Raw genomic sequence first — 15,546 nt, 5'->3', positions numbered from 1 at the left:
CATCATAGGCGCTAAGCCATCATAGGCACCTTTCCCCAATAAAGCAAACATTAACAAAAAAGTTACAGCAGCTCTTAAAAAGCTGCTACAACTTTTGCATTGCTTGAGAAAAAATGATTGTTATTGAGCAAAAAGTTATTTTCGTTAATAATTTAAGTGCACAGCCGAACAGATACAACTAGACTCTGTGTTTTGTTTTTTTCTTAAAAAAAATCTTCTCCCTGTCCTAAATTATCTACCTGTGGGAGAGGTTTAGAACGCTGTTTAGAAATGTAAAAAAAAGGTCAAAATGTTTTTCTAATAAATTTATTCACCAAAATCTTTTTTTTAAATAATAAACTCAAGTTGCAGTTATAAAAAAATGTTTTTTTTTAAAAAATAGAGAAAGTAAATCATTCTTAACACTCGTTTAAGTTTAATTTGCTTTTGCATTTCAAAACTTAAAGCCAGCAATTAACCAGCCTTATTATTAATACTTTTTAAAACTTTGATGTCAGAAATTTTTGTGAAAAGAAATTTTCGCGGATCGAACTAACCGCAAAATCCGCGAAACTGCGAACTGCAAAAATTTCTGACATAAAAGTAAATCGAAGAGATAAAAAGATATAACCATGAATATTTTATTTGTAATTTATTTCTTTAAAGCAATTAGAAGGCCGAACCTTTACAAATACGATATAACGAATAGTTCACATTGTTTTTTCTAACTGAACACGTATTGTATATGTAAAATATAGGAAGATCAACTGAAGAAAAATTTCACTTTCTAAATCGAAATTAAAATAAATAAAAATATAAAGGCCAGTTGGCCGTCATAAATATCAAGACATTTATGACGGCCGACTGGTCTTTTGTCTTTTTTCATGGAAATATAAAATTTTGTATTGTAAAAACATCTTTCTTGATCCATGTCAACATCACAAAGAGAAAATCTCTCATTGCAATGATGGTTCTTTCTTCAATTGTGTGTTGTTTTATCTTTCATACAGTTGTAAGTTTATCCATTTTGTGTTTCGACTGTCCTGCACTTTTCATTATTCAATGAGCAATATGTTTGAATCTATTTCTTTCGTTTTCCTTTTCGCAAAATTAGATAAGGAAATATTAAAGAGCATTATTTTCGTTCTTATGATATACCACCTTAAAAATTTGTGTTTATTTGTTTATTTATGCTAGTCATTTTAGTATTATAACATCTCTTTTCTCGTTCGTGCAAATTCAAATATGAAACATTTATGAATACTTGAATTATTCGAATTTGCATAATTTATATAATTATGTAGTTCTAAAAGTAGTTCCAGGAGCCTTTTCTGCATACTTTCCGTTATGGACTGCATGTATTGTTAAACTCTAACAGTAGTTACTGTTGTGGAGAATTTAGTTGAGGGTTTTTTAACTATGAACATTAAACGTCAACATCTTTAAAAGGCTTTATTGGAAAAAATACCAGATTTTTTGAAATCTACAGTAATACTATTTGGGTTGATTGAAGCGCTGTATACAGTCGCCACTATACTAGCTAACTCATGAGTTGCTACAGTCTTTTCTGCATGGTTCAACAGCCAATTATTTTGAGAAACAACAAGTGCCTGTACAACACTATAATATTAGTATCATCTATGTTAAATACACAGTCTGATTTACATTTTTATATTTGATGAGCTCTCTTTAAAATTCATTCAAACGTTAAAAGACTAAACATTTCTATTCAAACGTTTCTTTTAAAACGTTAAAAGACTAAAAACTTTATTCTTATTGAGGTATGTATAACGTCATAATGTGCTTCATGAAAGTTGCCCAATAAACCAAGTAATAAACTAAGCAGGCGCGTAGCTACCCTATAGCAAGAGTAGGCACAGCGTAAGGGCCTGTTGAAAAAGGGCCCAAACGTTGACATTACTCAAAATTCATAAATCGAAGTTGAGATGTTGAAATTTGCAATAGAGCTGGCAAGTTTTTTTTTAAATTTGAATTTTTGTTATCTAAGTAATGTTTGTAATATTTTGTGCTAAAATATTTATAAACTATTGTAGTTCAATGAGAATCTTTAAAGAGTATAGATTTGTGTTTAATCAAGTCATCGTTTTTTATATTTGTGAACTTCTACGTTGTTTATTTAGTCATATGTATTTTAATATACATATATATTTTTTTCTTATTACCGAAGGTAAGCAAGCACTATTGGATTATTTCATTTTTAATATATTACTAGTGTGCTAGCCCGTTTTAAAAAACGGGTTTAATATATATAATATTTAGAGGTCTTTAAAATGGATCATTATGTCAACATATACCTATGTGTTAACGTCAAGAACATTGTTTGAACTCAATTAATTTATTGGATTGCCTCAATAATACGTGTTTCTGACATTTATAAAATTTTTTTTTTTTTTAGGGGTAAAAAAGTAATTCAAAAAAAATAAAATAAAACTTTAACATATATTGATTTCACCAGTTTTTGGAATTTATAAATGTAAGACCCTTTTTTATCATGGCGGAATCTACATCTAAAGTTAAAGGTGGCGCTGAAAAGCGTAAAATTAGGAAGGAAAAAGAAAAAGAATTGCAAAAATTACTCTAGCTCAATATATTTTTTAAAAAAAGTAAAAATTATAAAAAAAGTTTGTTAACATTATGTACTTTGTAAGTGTTTTTCATACTGTGTTCTTTTCTGTAATAATAATAAACTACTGAATTTATAATATATTTACTGAACTTACTTTTTTTATAAACTAAATTTACCTTAAGGGGGCCCCACAGGGGATCTTGCCTATGAGCCCGAAACTTTTAGCTACGCTACTGAAACTAAGGCACCTCTTAAAACTCTTTGTATTACGTGATAGAATTTTGATCAATATGTTACGCAGTACATCATTTAATCAAAAACGTTATTACATTTCTTTCCGGCAGCAGTTTTCACTGAATATGCTTACACTACTTGAGAAATTCCAGATTAATCCAAACAGATAAACGCACAATGACATTGTAAGAAAAGTTTCCAATAAAATACTTTAGGTTTTCACCGAACAATTCTTGAAATGAACCGAATTTGTAAACATATCTCTTAGCTAAATATCGTTTTGGAGAAATAAAGAACTTACTTAATATAAAAAATTAAAACAAAATTAGTATAATTTAAAAATGACGTCAACATTTTACACGGAATTTAAAAGATTGATTCTTTCTATCAAACACGAAAACATGCTTTTGTTAAACGTAGACAATTTTATACAAACAAAATTATAACAGAAAAATACAAAGTATTAAAAGATCTGGGGAAAGAGTCTAACAAAAAGATAACTAAAAAGTATGATTTCTCAAAAAATAGAATATCAGCCTGGTTTAAGATAAAAACAACTATTGATCTCGCTGGAAAAAAAACGGAAGAAACGTCGTTCTGGTAATTTTCAAAACGTACAAAAGGCCATATTCAAGTGATTCGTCGCAAAAAAAAAAGTAACAATTAATGGCATCATACTAAAAGAAAAAAACGCCAAATTTCCTAAAAGCATCAGGAGTTTATAGCATCGGATTGTTGGTTGCGTAATAGGAAAAAAGGCTAATTCCATTTGTTAAATCTTATTAGATTTAAATTTAAACAAATATACATAAACCATTAACTTAATGTAAGCATATTCAATGAAAACTGCTGCCGGAAAGAAACGTAATAATATGTTTTTGATTAAATGATGTACTGCGCAATACTGATTCAGGTTAAAATTCTGTTCTTATTTTTAGGAATAGAATAAGCTTTAAAACCAGCTCTAACGAAAGTACCTCCATGATGAATGGTATGAACACCCTATGGAATAAAACTACACTCCTAACATTTCTTTATGATTACAAACTTGAAAACATTTTCAATACTGATGAGTTTGGGCTGTTTTACCCTAATATCACATCTGTTTTCAGATCAAGGCGTAAAATGAAGTCTGAAAGCTCGTTTTCGTAGAAAAATTTTGCGTCTCTGTATTTAGGATGTCGACAAAAACAAACCCCTGTCAAAAAATTCTATTTCTCAAGCAATCAAAAAGTTTACTTTTTCTTGGAATTTGTGTTAAAATTTGTTAATTTGTTAACAATTATATAAAAAATCTTGTGAATCAAACAAACAGATCGCACAAGCTAATAATCATGATCTGTTCAAATCTTAGACAGAAGAGCTTGAACGTTTGCGAACTAGATCTTTTGTCGTCTAAGAAAGTCTCTCAGCAGAATCTTTTGTTGGTTTAGATTGCGATATAGTAACCACCTGTTCACCAGGTACTAATGTGGAAATCGTTGCTCCTTAATTTAAAGTGATGAAAGTTGAGGGTAACGTTAATGAATGGACGTTGAAACACTACAATCCCCATTTATGTACTATTAAAAAATTTTGCTGCTTTTGAAACACAGCAAAATTCGTAAATTAAATATTACCTTGAGCACTGAAACTTTAAGATCTAATGAAGATGGAAAAGATAGATAGTTTGAAACAACGCAATGTTACAGATTTTTCTAAAAATTGTAGCCTGGTTGTTTTTGGTTTTTGTCAATTAGATAATAAATTGTTTTTAGCGATAGTTAATTTTCCTTACTTTCAACCCCTTTCTCGGACTTTTCCCCCTGAGTCAACTGTATTTACAATTACATAAATAGAGTTTTTCATGTCATATCTGCAACTTCAGTTCCATTATCTACTTCAGATAGGTCTATTGAGTCTTTGATTTTACTTCTAAATAAAAAACAATTTGTAATGAGAAAACAATTCGTGCGCAATTTTTTTAAGATTCGTCATTTGGTTTTTATATAACTAACAAATAACGAACTAAGTGTGAACTTCTTTTTTATCAGTATTTTGAAATAGATTAGATTTACACATACAAAGCAAATTAGATTAAATTTAGACATACAAACCAATAAAGTTCCGTCAAAAACTTGTTATATTTCGTAGACTTTCCATGATGTTGTGTCAAGCCTCAAAAATATTGCGCAATAGTATTTTCAAATAAATCTTTTAAATTTATTTTTCGAAAGTTACCAAGAGTTTTATTTCAAATTTGGCACTATAAATACTTTGCTTTTGCAAACGTATATAAAGTTGTATTTTAACAAACTTCAGAATATAATCTTAATACTGATATAGAAGTTTGTATTTTAGTCATTATTAATCGTTATAAATGGAAAAACCAAATGTCGTTACGTAGCGTTAAAAGACATTAGCGTTAAAAGACAAAAATTTAACATTATCAGTTATTAACACTGATAATGTTTAATTTTTTCAATCAAGAATATACAAAACTAATACCGTATCGAGTTTTCCCATACTGTAAATAATGCCAAAAATACACCCTAAAGTCGATTAGATTGTTTTTTAAGACCAAATTAAACTAAAATAACATTAGTATTGTTAATTGCCATAATGCCCCGCGTCATTCTGTGGCATTAAATCTTAAACGTTTAGCTTTGTTTTAAAACTTAACATTTAGGACTTAATGCTACAGAATGGCGCAAGGCATTATGGTAAAATCATGTTAATCTCCCTTGCTTCACACGTAAATATATCTCACCAAGAATGTCAGAATAAATGCGGCAGTCTAAAGATGAAAAAAAAATTTTTAATAAAAGAATAAGAATTTTAAAATCTAGTATCTAAAATTACCTTACTTATAAAACAGTCAACACCTACCATTAATACATTTGCAAAAGAATTACGTCCGGTGAGTAAGCTACTGATGACCGGTCCTACAACATTCCTTAAGTTGAAGTACAATATTTATCATTAAATTTTGAAACATTTTTTTAAAAAAGATAACTTACATCTTATTTTAAATATTAAAATGAAAAAACTTAGAAGTCAATCTATTCCTCACCCAACACTGAAACAGCTGTTAAATATTCCTGATATGAGACTTGCTAAAACTAGAGAATCAGACATACCTGCACCACTAAAAGTTAATTACTCATGATTATACAAATGCAGTGTTAAATAAACACATCTAGTTTAATAGCTGGGTTTTTTAATTAACGGAGCATAAATATTTAACATACTTACATCACTGAATAGCGCATGTCTGCTAAGCTAGGTACATAAATGAGCGCACTACCTGCCCCAGTGAGTAACAATCCAATCAATACAATATATAATTTTCTAAAAAGAGTAGTAAAAGTCATGTTGGAATTCTGATTAGCTAACGCTTTTGTCAAAATCAACCCTTAGAGCTTGAGCTTAGAGCTTGATTACGTTTTTAATACACTTTTAGGGAAATCGAAGGTATGCTAAAATAATTTAAATGGAGCCAGATTTATTTTTTAAAAGTAATATATAAAAAATAGATGTCAAAAAACAAAGTGTCTATATTTGAAATATTCTTTAAATCAGGAATACTTCTTTAAGACTATCACCTATACATAACTCCTTAATTTATAGTTATTCATTTTCTTTCTTTATCTATTTTTTTCCCTTCTCACACTTTAGAAATACAGAATTAAGAATTTTGGAATTTTATTTTATAATTATATTTTTTAAATAATTAAATTTAAACTTATACTCTTATATAAAGGTAATGAGATGTCCCCTAAAAACAAAGCAAAACTCACCTATAAAAAAATATAATTTTGTTTTAGCAAAAACTTTACTTGTTAGAATATAAAAAAACCTTGTAATATTATTGCATTCGCAGGTAGCTATAAAAGAATGCAACAACTTTAACAAATTCTACTATGAAGACTTTAAACTGCAAAAAAATACGTGGAAAAAACTTTTAAAATATTTTGGTGCTAAAACCGTATCTGGCATCAGTTTTTTTGTACCGTATCTGGCTACAGTTTTCTTACAATGATCTAAACTGTATTTAAAAATAGGACAACTAAGGTTAAATAAAGAAAAAAAAAAAAACAACAACAAACCTAGCTGATACTTATTTAACTTAAAACACTATGCTTTTTAATTATAAAAATCATTAAAAAAAACTGCTAGGAAAGATTTTGCAATCACGGTTTGCTATACTAAGAGTATATATCCAAATGCTGAAAAGTGGGGTTGTATATACTGAAAGAAGACATACACCATTGTCTAAATCTAATTTAATTATTGCTGTAAAAGATATAATAATGGCCTAGCATTGTTATTATTTTTTTTTTTTTAAACTTATGGCACCTAAATTTACACTTAGTTGTAATTTACCTGGTAAATCAAAACTAGTAATGCAGTGGCTATGGGTTTTTCAATGTAATATCTAGCCAGATAAGAAAAAGGATAAGATGAATTATTGATCAAAATAGAATTGAAAGAGCTAAAGTTAATGCATAAGCCCTGTTTCATTGTCCTCTGTTCTTTAGTTTACAAAAATTTAGGCTTTGATTAACATGGCGCACTAGAAAGAAAAAAGATTTTTTGCGATACTGCATACCGTGTAAATAATAAAACTTTCTATGAAACAGTTCGATAAAGGGCACTGTTTTCTATCTGAAGGAATAAGACCTCTCTAAAAGAATAGTTCCGTTTGAAGCACTCTAGCTATACACTTTTGTCCGTCGAAATGTGCACACAGAAGATGAAACAAATTAAATTGAAAAATATTAAAACACTAAAAAACCAACATCACAACTAAAGTCTTCTATGTTATTTGTGTGTGTAAACTTTTGTATGTGCTATTTATTACTTTAACTTGCTCTTTTAACTCTTGTGTTGTACATTTATTTCCACACAGCTCTATTACAACAACAAATAAAAACAACAATTACATTAATTTCAGTAGCAGCTGTTGTCAGAATATATCCTAGTAAGTCTATTTCTTTGAGCAATAAAAACTAGATGTTTAAGTAAAAAACAGTTTTTAACACTGATAATGTTTACTGCCTGAGCTACTTTTACTTTACAGGGTGTTTGAAACTGATGTGTTTCCTTAAATCTATCGTTCTTATGTAGCTAATGATTAAAATTGTTTTGAAAATAAAGTTAATGGAGTCAGAGCAAAAAGGTAAAACTTCCTTTTTCTGGAAATAAAAGTAACTACAAAAGTAGCACTCGTTAAAGTTTCTACATTTAAGTTTGGTAACTTTAATATACTTACTTTAAAAGAAAAATTTTCAGTAAGTGTTACACTTTTTCAAATAAGGTGAAAAGAAAAACAGATTTTTTTCAATTGTAACTACAATAAACAAAATTGAGTAACTAAATTTTAAAAAGGTATACTTTGGAAAAATGCCACTTAAAAAGTCAGCTGGGCCAGCCATAAAGCACCCAATAACCAAAAGAAAATCTCCAAATATAATTCCATAACGACCTCTGAACTACGGAAAAAATAAAACTTTTAAAAAAAGAATATTCAAAAAAAATACTAAAACACATGCTTGTTTTGGTATATCTTTGTGTGTGTCAATATACATAATAGGTTTTATGTACTTAAAACAACTTACTTTTTTATCAGCATAAAAACCAATAAGAGGAGTGAGTACAGTGTATAAAACAGACCACAGTAAAAAGCATAATCCAATTTGAGAGGTTGATAAGCCATTCTGTAAAAGTAGAATTACTAACTAATGAAAGGTATGTTGCTTTACTTAATTGTTACAGATAAGGAAAAAGATATTACAGTTGATTATATTACAAAACAGCCCTTGCTATTAATGCAACCTGTTTTTTTCTATGCAAGATTTTAAGTTTAATAACCTACATTTGTCACATCTTCAAGATGATAAGCCAACGTAGGGTCGATGAACGAAAAGACAATTTGTGTGAATATAGTAACAAAAGCTATTAAAATTTTTTAACAAACATTAAAACATTGTTTGGTTAAAAAAATTAAGTGTAAAAAGAATTAAGTAGTTACTTTTAAACTAAAATTTTTTTACCCATTACCAACACGCCAGGTACACGCAAAACTCTAAAGATCGAGATATTTTTTTGTTCCAAAAAATCATCTTTATCACCCTGTGCTAAAACAATTTCACAAATTATTTAAACCTTTCAAACGCTATTACCGCGTTAAATGAAAAATGGAGAAATCGAAAATGATATAAATTTAGAAAAAAAAAAAATTTTAATGAAAATATAGATTGCCTTACAGATATTTGAAGGAAGAATTAAGCACATCAAAAGCATAACTGTCAGAGTTGAGCCTCCAATAACAAAAAATGGCAAGCGGAATCCACCAAGCTATATTCATAAATGTATATATATTTATACTTGTGTAATACCACGTACTATCATAAAACTTTAGTGATCAGTTTGAAACAAATAAAGCAAAAAATATATACAACTTATCTTACCTGATATAACCCACCACTAATTGCTGGTCCTATCATGTAACCAACACCACTAAATAGTTCTAGAGCACCCTGAAAGTGAACTTTTGTATTAAAAAACCATTTTGAAATTTTTTTTTGAAAATTTGATTTAGCTTTCCAATATGACTTTCAATAAAATTATTCAAAAGAACGTCATATTAAATACTAGAATGAAATTTAGAGCAAGATGAAAATAATTGTTTTCTAAGCGCGTCTAATGAATTTTTGGTTTTAAGACCCAAATTTTTGGTTTTAAGACTTTGAACAATACTTGACAATAACTCAATTAGAATGTTTAAAAATTCAAACTAACTTATTGTCATTGTGGACCGAAAAGGCGCATTTCTCAAAAGTTTCGCCTTCGAAATAATTGAAAAAGATAAATTTTCATTTCTATCATTCAGCTACTTTTTCATTACTATTGAGAATTTTAAAAATCTCATATGAAGAAGAGATTAAAAATGAAGTCATTAGCTTTGGCCTTCAAAACTGCAAAAACTATGCAGGTGGAGTCTAGAAGTCACTGTGTTCAATATAGGGCGCTAGGTTTAACTACTACTTTAATTTATTTTGTAACAAGTTTGATAAGTTGTTTGCAACTATAGAAAAAACTTTTAAATTAGAAATGAGATGAAAATCTACTTGTTTTTTTGTATCTACATTTTTATAAAGTATTAAATTTTATCCTTAAAGGATAACAGAAGAAAGTTTCAAATGTTATTTGTGTCAATTTCTTTGTTTACACAGAGTCCAACATTGTTTACACAGAACCCAACAAAATCTTTTTAAACCAAGAGGTGGGGGTCCAAACAAGCCTTTTTAAAACTTTATATTATATTCAAATATTGAATAATTCACTGAAGAAAATTAAAATGAATTTCTTCTCTCTTAATAACCAAGTTATTTTCCTACGAATTGTGGATCCCACTTTGGGAAACACTGGTTTAAATTGTACATAGTGAGGTTGATGATTTAATTTTACGCAAAATTCGAAAACTAAGTTCTGTGCTATCATTTCTAAAAAGCATTTTACTAAATTTTTATTTTCGTTTCATTTTTAACGGAACTAAAAAGAAAAAAGATTTATTAGTTAAAATAACAGCATTAAAAATAAGATTATTTTGTTTCTCTTTTAACGCTATATTATTTTAAAAAGCCATTTAAATTTTCTCCTCTTCATCTTTTGCATCTAGATGAACATGCGTTTCAGCAGGTTATTGTCTAGAATATTCGATTGCTTTCCTTTCAAAGATTTTACCTTCGGAGAATCTATCATATTACAGAGTTGAAAAATGCCAATATTGGTGAAAAATGATAATGGCGGGTGAATCCATATAAAAATAGGAATTAAATAGCTGACTTAAACATCCTCCATTTAAGATTTCCACTAAAGATAGTGCAATACTCATAAATTTGGAATCTGCCTATTTTGAAGGATGGGTAATTTGAAAAAAAAAAATTTGGTATTATAATTAAGAATTACAATATAATATTCGTTTACACATTTCAAATTAAAAAGAAGGTACTCAAGTAGCATTCATTTGAAATTTTTATGCTTAAGGTAAATATAACAAACCTTTTTCAAGACTGTACAAGTTCAACAATTATTGCACAAAATCTGAATACTTTCTAATAGTTGAAAACAATATTTTATTATTTAAGACCAAACCAAGACCAAATCAGCAATAATTTTCTGGGTCATCTATATGTATACTTTTGAACGATAAAACTTGCGCCCTCGAAATACTATGTAAAAATGATCATAATGTAAAAATATCTTTGTGATTTTAGAAAATTATGAAACTTCTTCGTGGTTATGAAACAAAATCACAAATTCTTAATTGCGCACAACTTTAATTTTTAAACTATAACAAAGTTGTATAACAAATTTAGCATCAACTTTGATTTTTTTTTTTTTTTTTTTTTTGTAAAGTTCGAGAGCGTTTGCGTAAATAGATATGTGCTTGTTTTACAACATCGAACCCAGGTGGTTGCGCGAGTCAATGTAAAAGTTGAAGACATTTTGTAGACTTCTACTATGATAGCACAATTTTTAAAAAGATTCTTTATATTACTGCACTTGGAACTTTTTTGCCACCAGTTATGGAAACCACCATTTGATAAAACCATGCTATGAAACAGTAGTCAAAAACGATTGACTGCACGAATAAGCTACACTCAATTCAAAGTTAAACTTTCTTTAATTTCTTAAATTCTAAAATTCTTTTAAATGTCAAAATTGTCTAAAACAAGGATGCATGTCCGTGGCCACGTATGGGGCGCAATACAGGACAACTATAAAACTTACAAAAACTGATGTCAAGTTTTCTTTAAACATGACACTGATGATTGCTAATGCTGCTGTTTGTGACATAGCATTGCCAAAGGCAATGACGCTCCGTATAACAAAGCTGTATGCTAAAAAGGTGGTCTGTTCTGGCATCTCAGCAACAAAGCTGAATGTAGAAATAAATAGGTTAAAGATAAATCAATTGATAAAAACATCAAAACTTTTAAAACTATAATAAAATAGTTCCAAAATATAAGAAAGATTTCAAGTCTTGATTTGTTGTAAAATTACCCAAATAGAATTGCACTTCCTCCTTCCAAAAAAGTTCCAGCAATTAGGGTAAAACGCACTCCACTTGTAGGTATCTGGCAAAATAAAGTATGGTAATTAATTGAGTTTGAAAGCAAGCATCTCTTCTTCACTTTTTACCGATTTAACATACCCAGATTCCAATGAGAGGACTCGCAAGAACTATAACTAGCGGGTGTACGGCGAAGACTAAACTCGTCAAAGAGTTTTTGATGTTTTTTTTCTCTGTCTACAAATAAATGATTTCTAGTGTCTTAATAAAGCAAAAAAATAAATTAACAAAAATAAAAAAATAGAAATGTTTACAATCTTAAAAATCATAAGAATTATGTGTCTCTTTTACTGTTCACCAACTCAAGGATTGTTTATTTAAAGTTCTGGAAAGTAAAAATTCAATGGGATTGGTACCCATTCAACCGTTTCAAAGGTCTAACTGACCTCATATTCCTGGGTCATAGATCAAAGAATATTTGTTCAAGACTCATCGAAAAGAATTAGTTTGATTTCCTTGTTTAAAAAGTTCACGCACAAACCAAAAAATTCGATTTTACAATATATGCGTAAGGATAAAGAATTAAACAGTTCTATGATTGAGATATTTTAATGCTAACTTTAAATGGAAATTACTTATGTAGTTTTTAAGCATTTAACTGTTTATTGCTACAGCTTAACACACTAAATTGCAATAAGAGTAAGATTATAAGCTTAAATGCCAATTCTATGAGAACGAAAAGCTACTGCATAAAAAGAAAAAGAATGTTAAATATTTAGTCCAATTAAAGCATAGTATACAGCTTTTATACTTTGTTTAACAAAATAAATTAAAGTTAAAGGTTCTCACTTCTTTTTACAAACGTCGAAAAGTTTTTGAAGACACCTGATTGCCTGTTCTGCGCACTGATTTGTTCTGGGTATTTTAGTCTCGATGGTTCCTCACTCCAAAATTTTTTCGCAAAGTTTAACGCTTTATCGTGAAACTGCAAACTGCTACATAGCTTCTGACTATCATCTGCATTGTACATTTGGTCAGTTGACCATGGTCTGACCATGCATAAGAGATGAGTTTTTAAATATCAAGTAGGGAGTCTTTCTCTCTGGTAGAAGTATGAATGCTAAATTAACTTATATTGCTCGGGAACTCCATCCTGCATTATTTAAGTTTGGTATTTTCTGAAACTTAACTTTAGGAAATACTCCAGATTTTTCAAAAAACCAGAAAACTCGAATTAAATGAAAAAGAAATTTCATGTCATTACACCATCCTGCTGTTTCAGTAATCACTTTTTACCATTTTTGAAATTCATCCTAAACTGTTCGTAGTTCTTTACAAATTTCGGAATAAAAGGATTTTTGATGTTTGGTGATATGTTGTTTCCTCCAAGTTCTTCATCCATTACTACGCAAAGAACTCGGTCAAGGGCATGGTGTTGACAACCAATGAATTGTGGTTCTTCTCGGTTCTTTTTAAAAAAAGTCTTTTGAACTGAGTGACAATCCCGTTCCTTCAGTATTCACATCCGTAGTGTCTTCAGCAATCATTTTTACGTTCTACCATAAATTGTATTTGTCCGTTATGCCTTTAACAACATTACCTGCTTTTCCGTTTAGTAGATATACTCCTTTTAACTTTACTTCTACTTGTTCATTCTTTAACACAAACACTTGATATTCTTGGTGATTAATACGTTTACTATCAAAATGCAATTACCAGTTTTCAAAATATAATGTTCTTTTCATTTCTTTTTTAAGTTTAACAGCTTCTTTTATAGTGGATCTAAATATTCCAGACTGTGAAGGTGTCTAAACGTCAATCCCATCTTGAGATAACTCTTGACAAATAACTGCTGCTTTTCTGGTTGACAACTTTGAGGATGTTACTAATTTGGTTTTAGTTTTGGATTTGTTGTACTTTTTGCTTGTACTTACGAACTGTTTTTCAGAATCTTCAGACTCTTGATATTCTATTTCAGTTTCTGGTTCGGAAGTTGACGTTGCTGCTGTTTCTGCTGCTGTTCTTACAGTAGGACATATTTCTTCTTTTTATGGATGGAGAGTTTTTGAACTCGCAGACTTCCAAGTTATATACCCGACCTGTTTTTTGCTTTCTATTTGAAGATTATACAACCTTTTTCCCACACTACAAAGCCATTCGCCATCTTTTTTGTGATGTCAAAAGCTTCATTTAGTGAACCATATTTTCCTTGTTTTACACATTTAATATAGGTTTTCAGAACTTGATCCAGTTTTGCGTGTACAATTTGAATAGATAAATTTGGAAAACTTCTTTTGTCATAAGCTTGTTACTTCTTTCTCAATTTGCTTTATGCGTTCGTATCTACCTTTGATGGATTCCCCCAGGAACAGTTAGCGACCAACAATTTTGACTTTGAGTGGTATCGTGCTGTTACTTTCCGATGATTTTTCTTCAAGTGAAATTGTTCTTCTTTTCAAATGTGACTCATGAAATTCTACGAAATTCTTCGTCCAAATCATCTTATTTCTTTCAGTAGTGGAAGAACTTTTCTTTAATGACATTATGAATGAAAACTATACTTAGATAATTTCTGAAAAACATGATTATTATAAGCTTATATACTATAAATCTTCCTAATATTCATAAACTTTTTAGAAGACTCCAACAAGTGCTAGAAAGTTCCAGAGATTTCTAAAAACATCTAAAGAAAGTTCTAAAAGGATGCAGAAAGCCTTACTTATACCGTTCGCAACTACTATTTATATACCATTTTAGAAATAAAGTGTTGTGCGTGACCTTTTAAAAAAAAAAACAGAATAAAACTTGTTTTCATTATCTTTGAGTAAAATTTCATCGATTATATATATATATATATATATATATAAAATCTATATAAAATCAATTGGTGGTTTGATCTCTGCGAATAGAATTTAAAAAGGTGAGAATAAAAAAAAGACAAAAGTACCAATCCACTAAACAGTAACTGTGTAACGATGTATATTAAGTGTGTACAGTAATAAACATCGTTAATAATGAAAAACAACGAGTACTAAGAAATGATAGCTAATAAAAGTACAAGCTTTAAAATCAATTTTAAAAAGTTAATTGTATTTTCTGAAGTTTATTAAAAAAGAACATTTTATGCGTTTAAAACACCAAAAACTTTTTGTTTGACAAATTTATATATATACAAACTTAATAGATTCTTTTTTAAAAAAGTCTAATGGATTTAATTGAATTAGACAATATTCATGCAGCATTTTCAAGAATTGAAACCAAATTAGATATATGAGGATGAGCTGTTGTATGTTTGATTTATTTCAAGACTTATATTTTAAGACTGATATTTCAAGACTGATGTAGAAGCTTGTTATTTATTGATTATTATTCTATTTTAGTTGTTATTATTCTCTATTAACGGAAAAACAATAAGCAATTTACAATAAATAAAATATCATTAAATCGCAAAATTAATTCACCTCAATCGGAAAAAAAGACGCCATATGGGAATCGGAAACCATAGAAATAAAGGAAAATAAAGCCAACGAAGATGCGATTATTGCTTTATTTTTATTAAATTTAGGTTCTTTGTTATCTTTTTTATTCATATTAGCATTTAAAGATAAAAAATTTATCTGAAAATATTTTTGTGTATCGAGTATTTATTTTGAGATGACGCTTAAAACAGTTCTAAAAGAAATAT

General features: G+C 28.9%; 1 protein-coding gene across 9 annotated transcripts; it reads right to left on the bottom strand.

Moving 5' to 3' along the window:
• Positions 1-2,572: 2,572 nt before the first annotated feature.
• On the bottom strand, positions 2,573-15,546 carry LOC145185066 (MFS-type transporter SLC18B1-like). 9 transcript variants are annotated; one of them, XM_090098345.1, is made up of 16 exons: positions 15,323-15,546; positions 12,003-12,098; positions 11,852-11,925; positions 11,579-11,726; positions 9,253-9,321; positions 9,049-9,139; positions 8,836-8,919; positions 8,658-8,737; positions 8,401-8,499; positions 8,177-8,274; positions 6,035-6,130; positions 5,853-5,927; positions 5,669-5,735; positions 5,550-5,576; positions 5,288-5,331; positions 2,573-4,714 (listed from the first exon to the last, which is right to left on the bottom strand). In XM_090098345.1, the coding sequence occupies exons 1-16, from the start codon at positions 15,449-15,451 to the stop codon at positions 4,645-4,647; spliced, it is 1,347 nt and encodes a 448-aa protein (XP_089954471.1). In that variant the 5' UTR covers positions 15,452-15,546; the 3' UTR covers positions 2,573-4,644. The 9 variants fall into 9 exon arrangements, 5 of the variants coding, with proteins under 5 accessions (XP_089954471.1, XP_089954472.1, XP_089954473.1 ...); XM_090098346.1 differs by lacking the exon at positions 15,323-15,546 and adding an exon at positions 12,711-14,435; XR_016455817.1 differs by lacking the exon at positions 8,177-8,274.

Source organism: Hydra viridissima, unplaced genomic scaffold, assembly GCF_058129835.1.
Source record: "Hydra viridissima isolate aposymbiotic clone 2 unplaced genomic scaffold, HvirCarnegie_v1 scaffold_9, whole genome shotgun sequence".
Lineage (NCBI taxonomy): Eukaryota > Metazoa > Cnidaria > Hydrozoa > Anthoathecata > Hydridae > Hydra > Hydra viridissima.
This window is presented reverse-complemented; position numbering and strand designations above follow the sequence as displayed.

Coding starts and splice junctions, on each gene's coding strand:
- LOC145185066 (XM_090098345.1), bottom strand. CDS start 15,451: ATGAATAAAAAAGATAACAAAGAACCTAAATTTAATAAAAATAAAGCA. Junction 8,738..8,835: donor ACCTGGCGTGTTGGTAATGG/GTAAAAAAATTT, acceptor AAATTTTAATAG/CTTTTGTTACTATATTCACA. Junction 5,928..6,034: donor GACATGCGCTATTCAGTGAT/GTAAGTATGTTA, acceptor ATTAACTTTTAG/TGGTGCAGGTATGTCTGATT.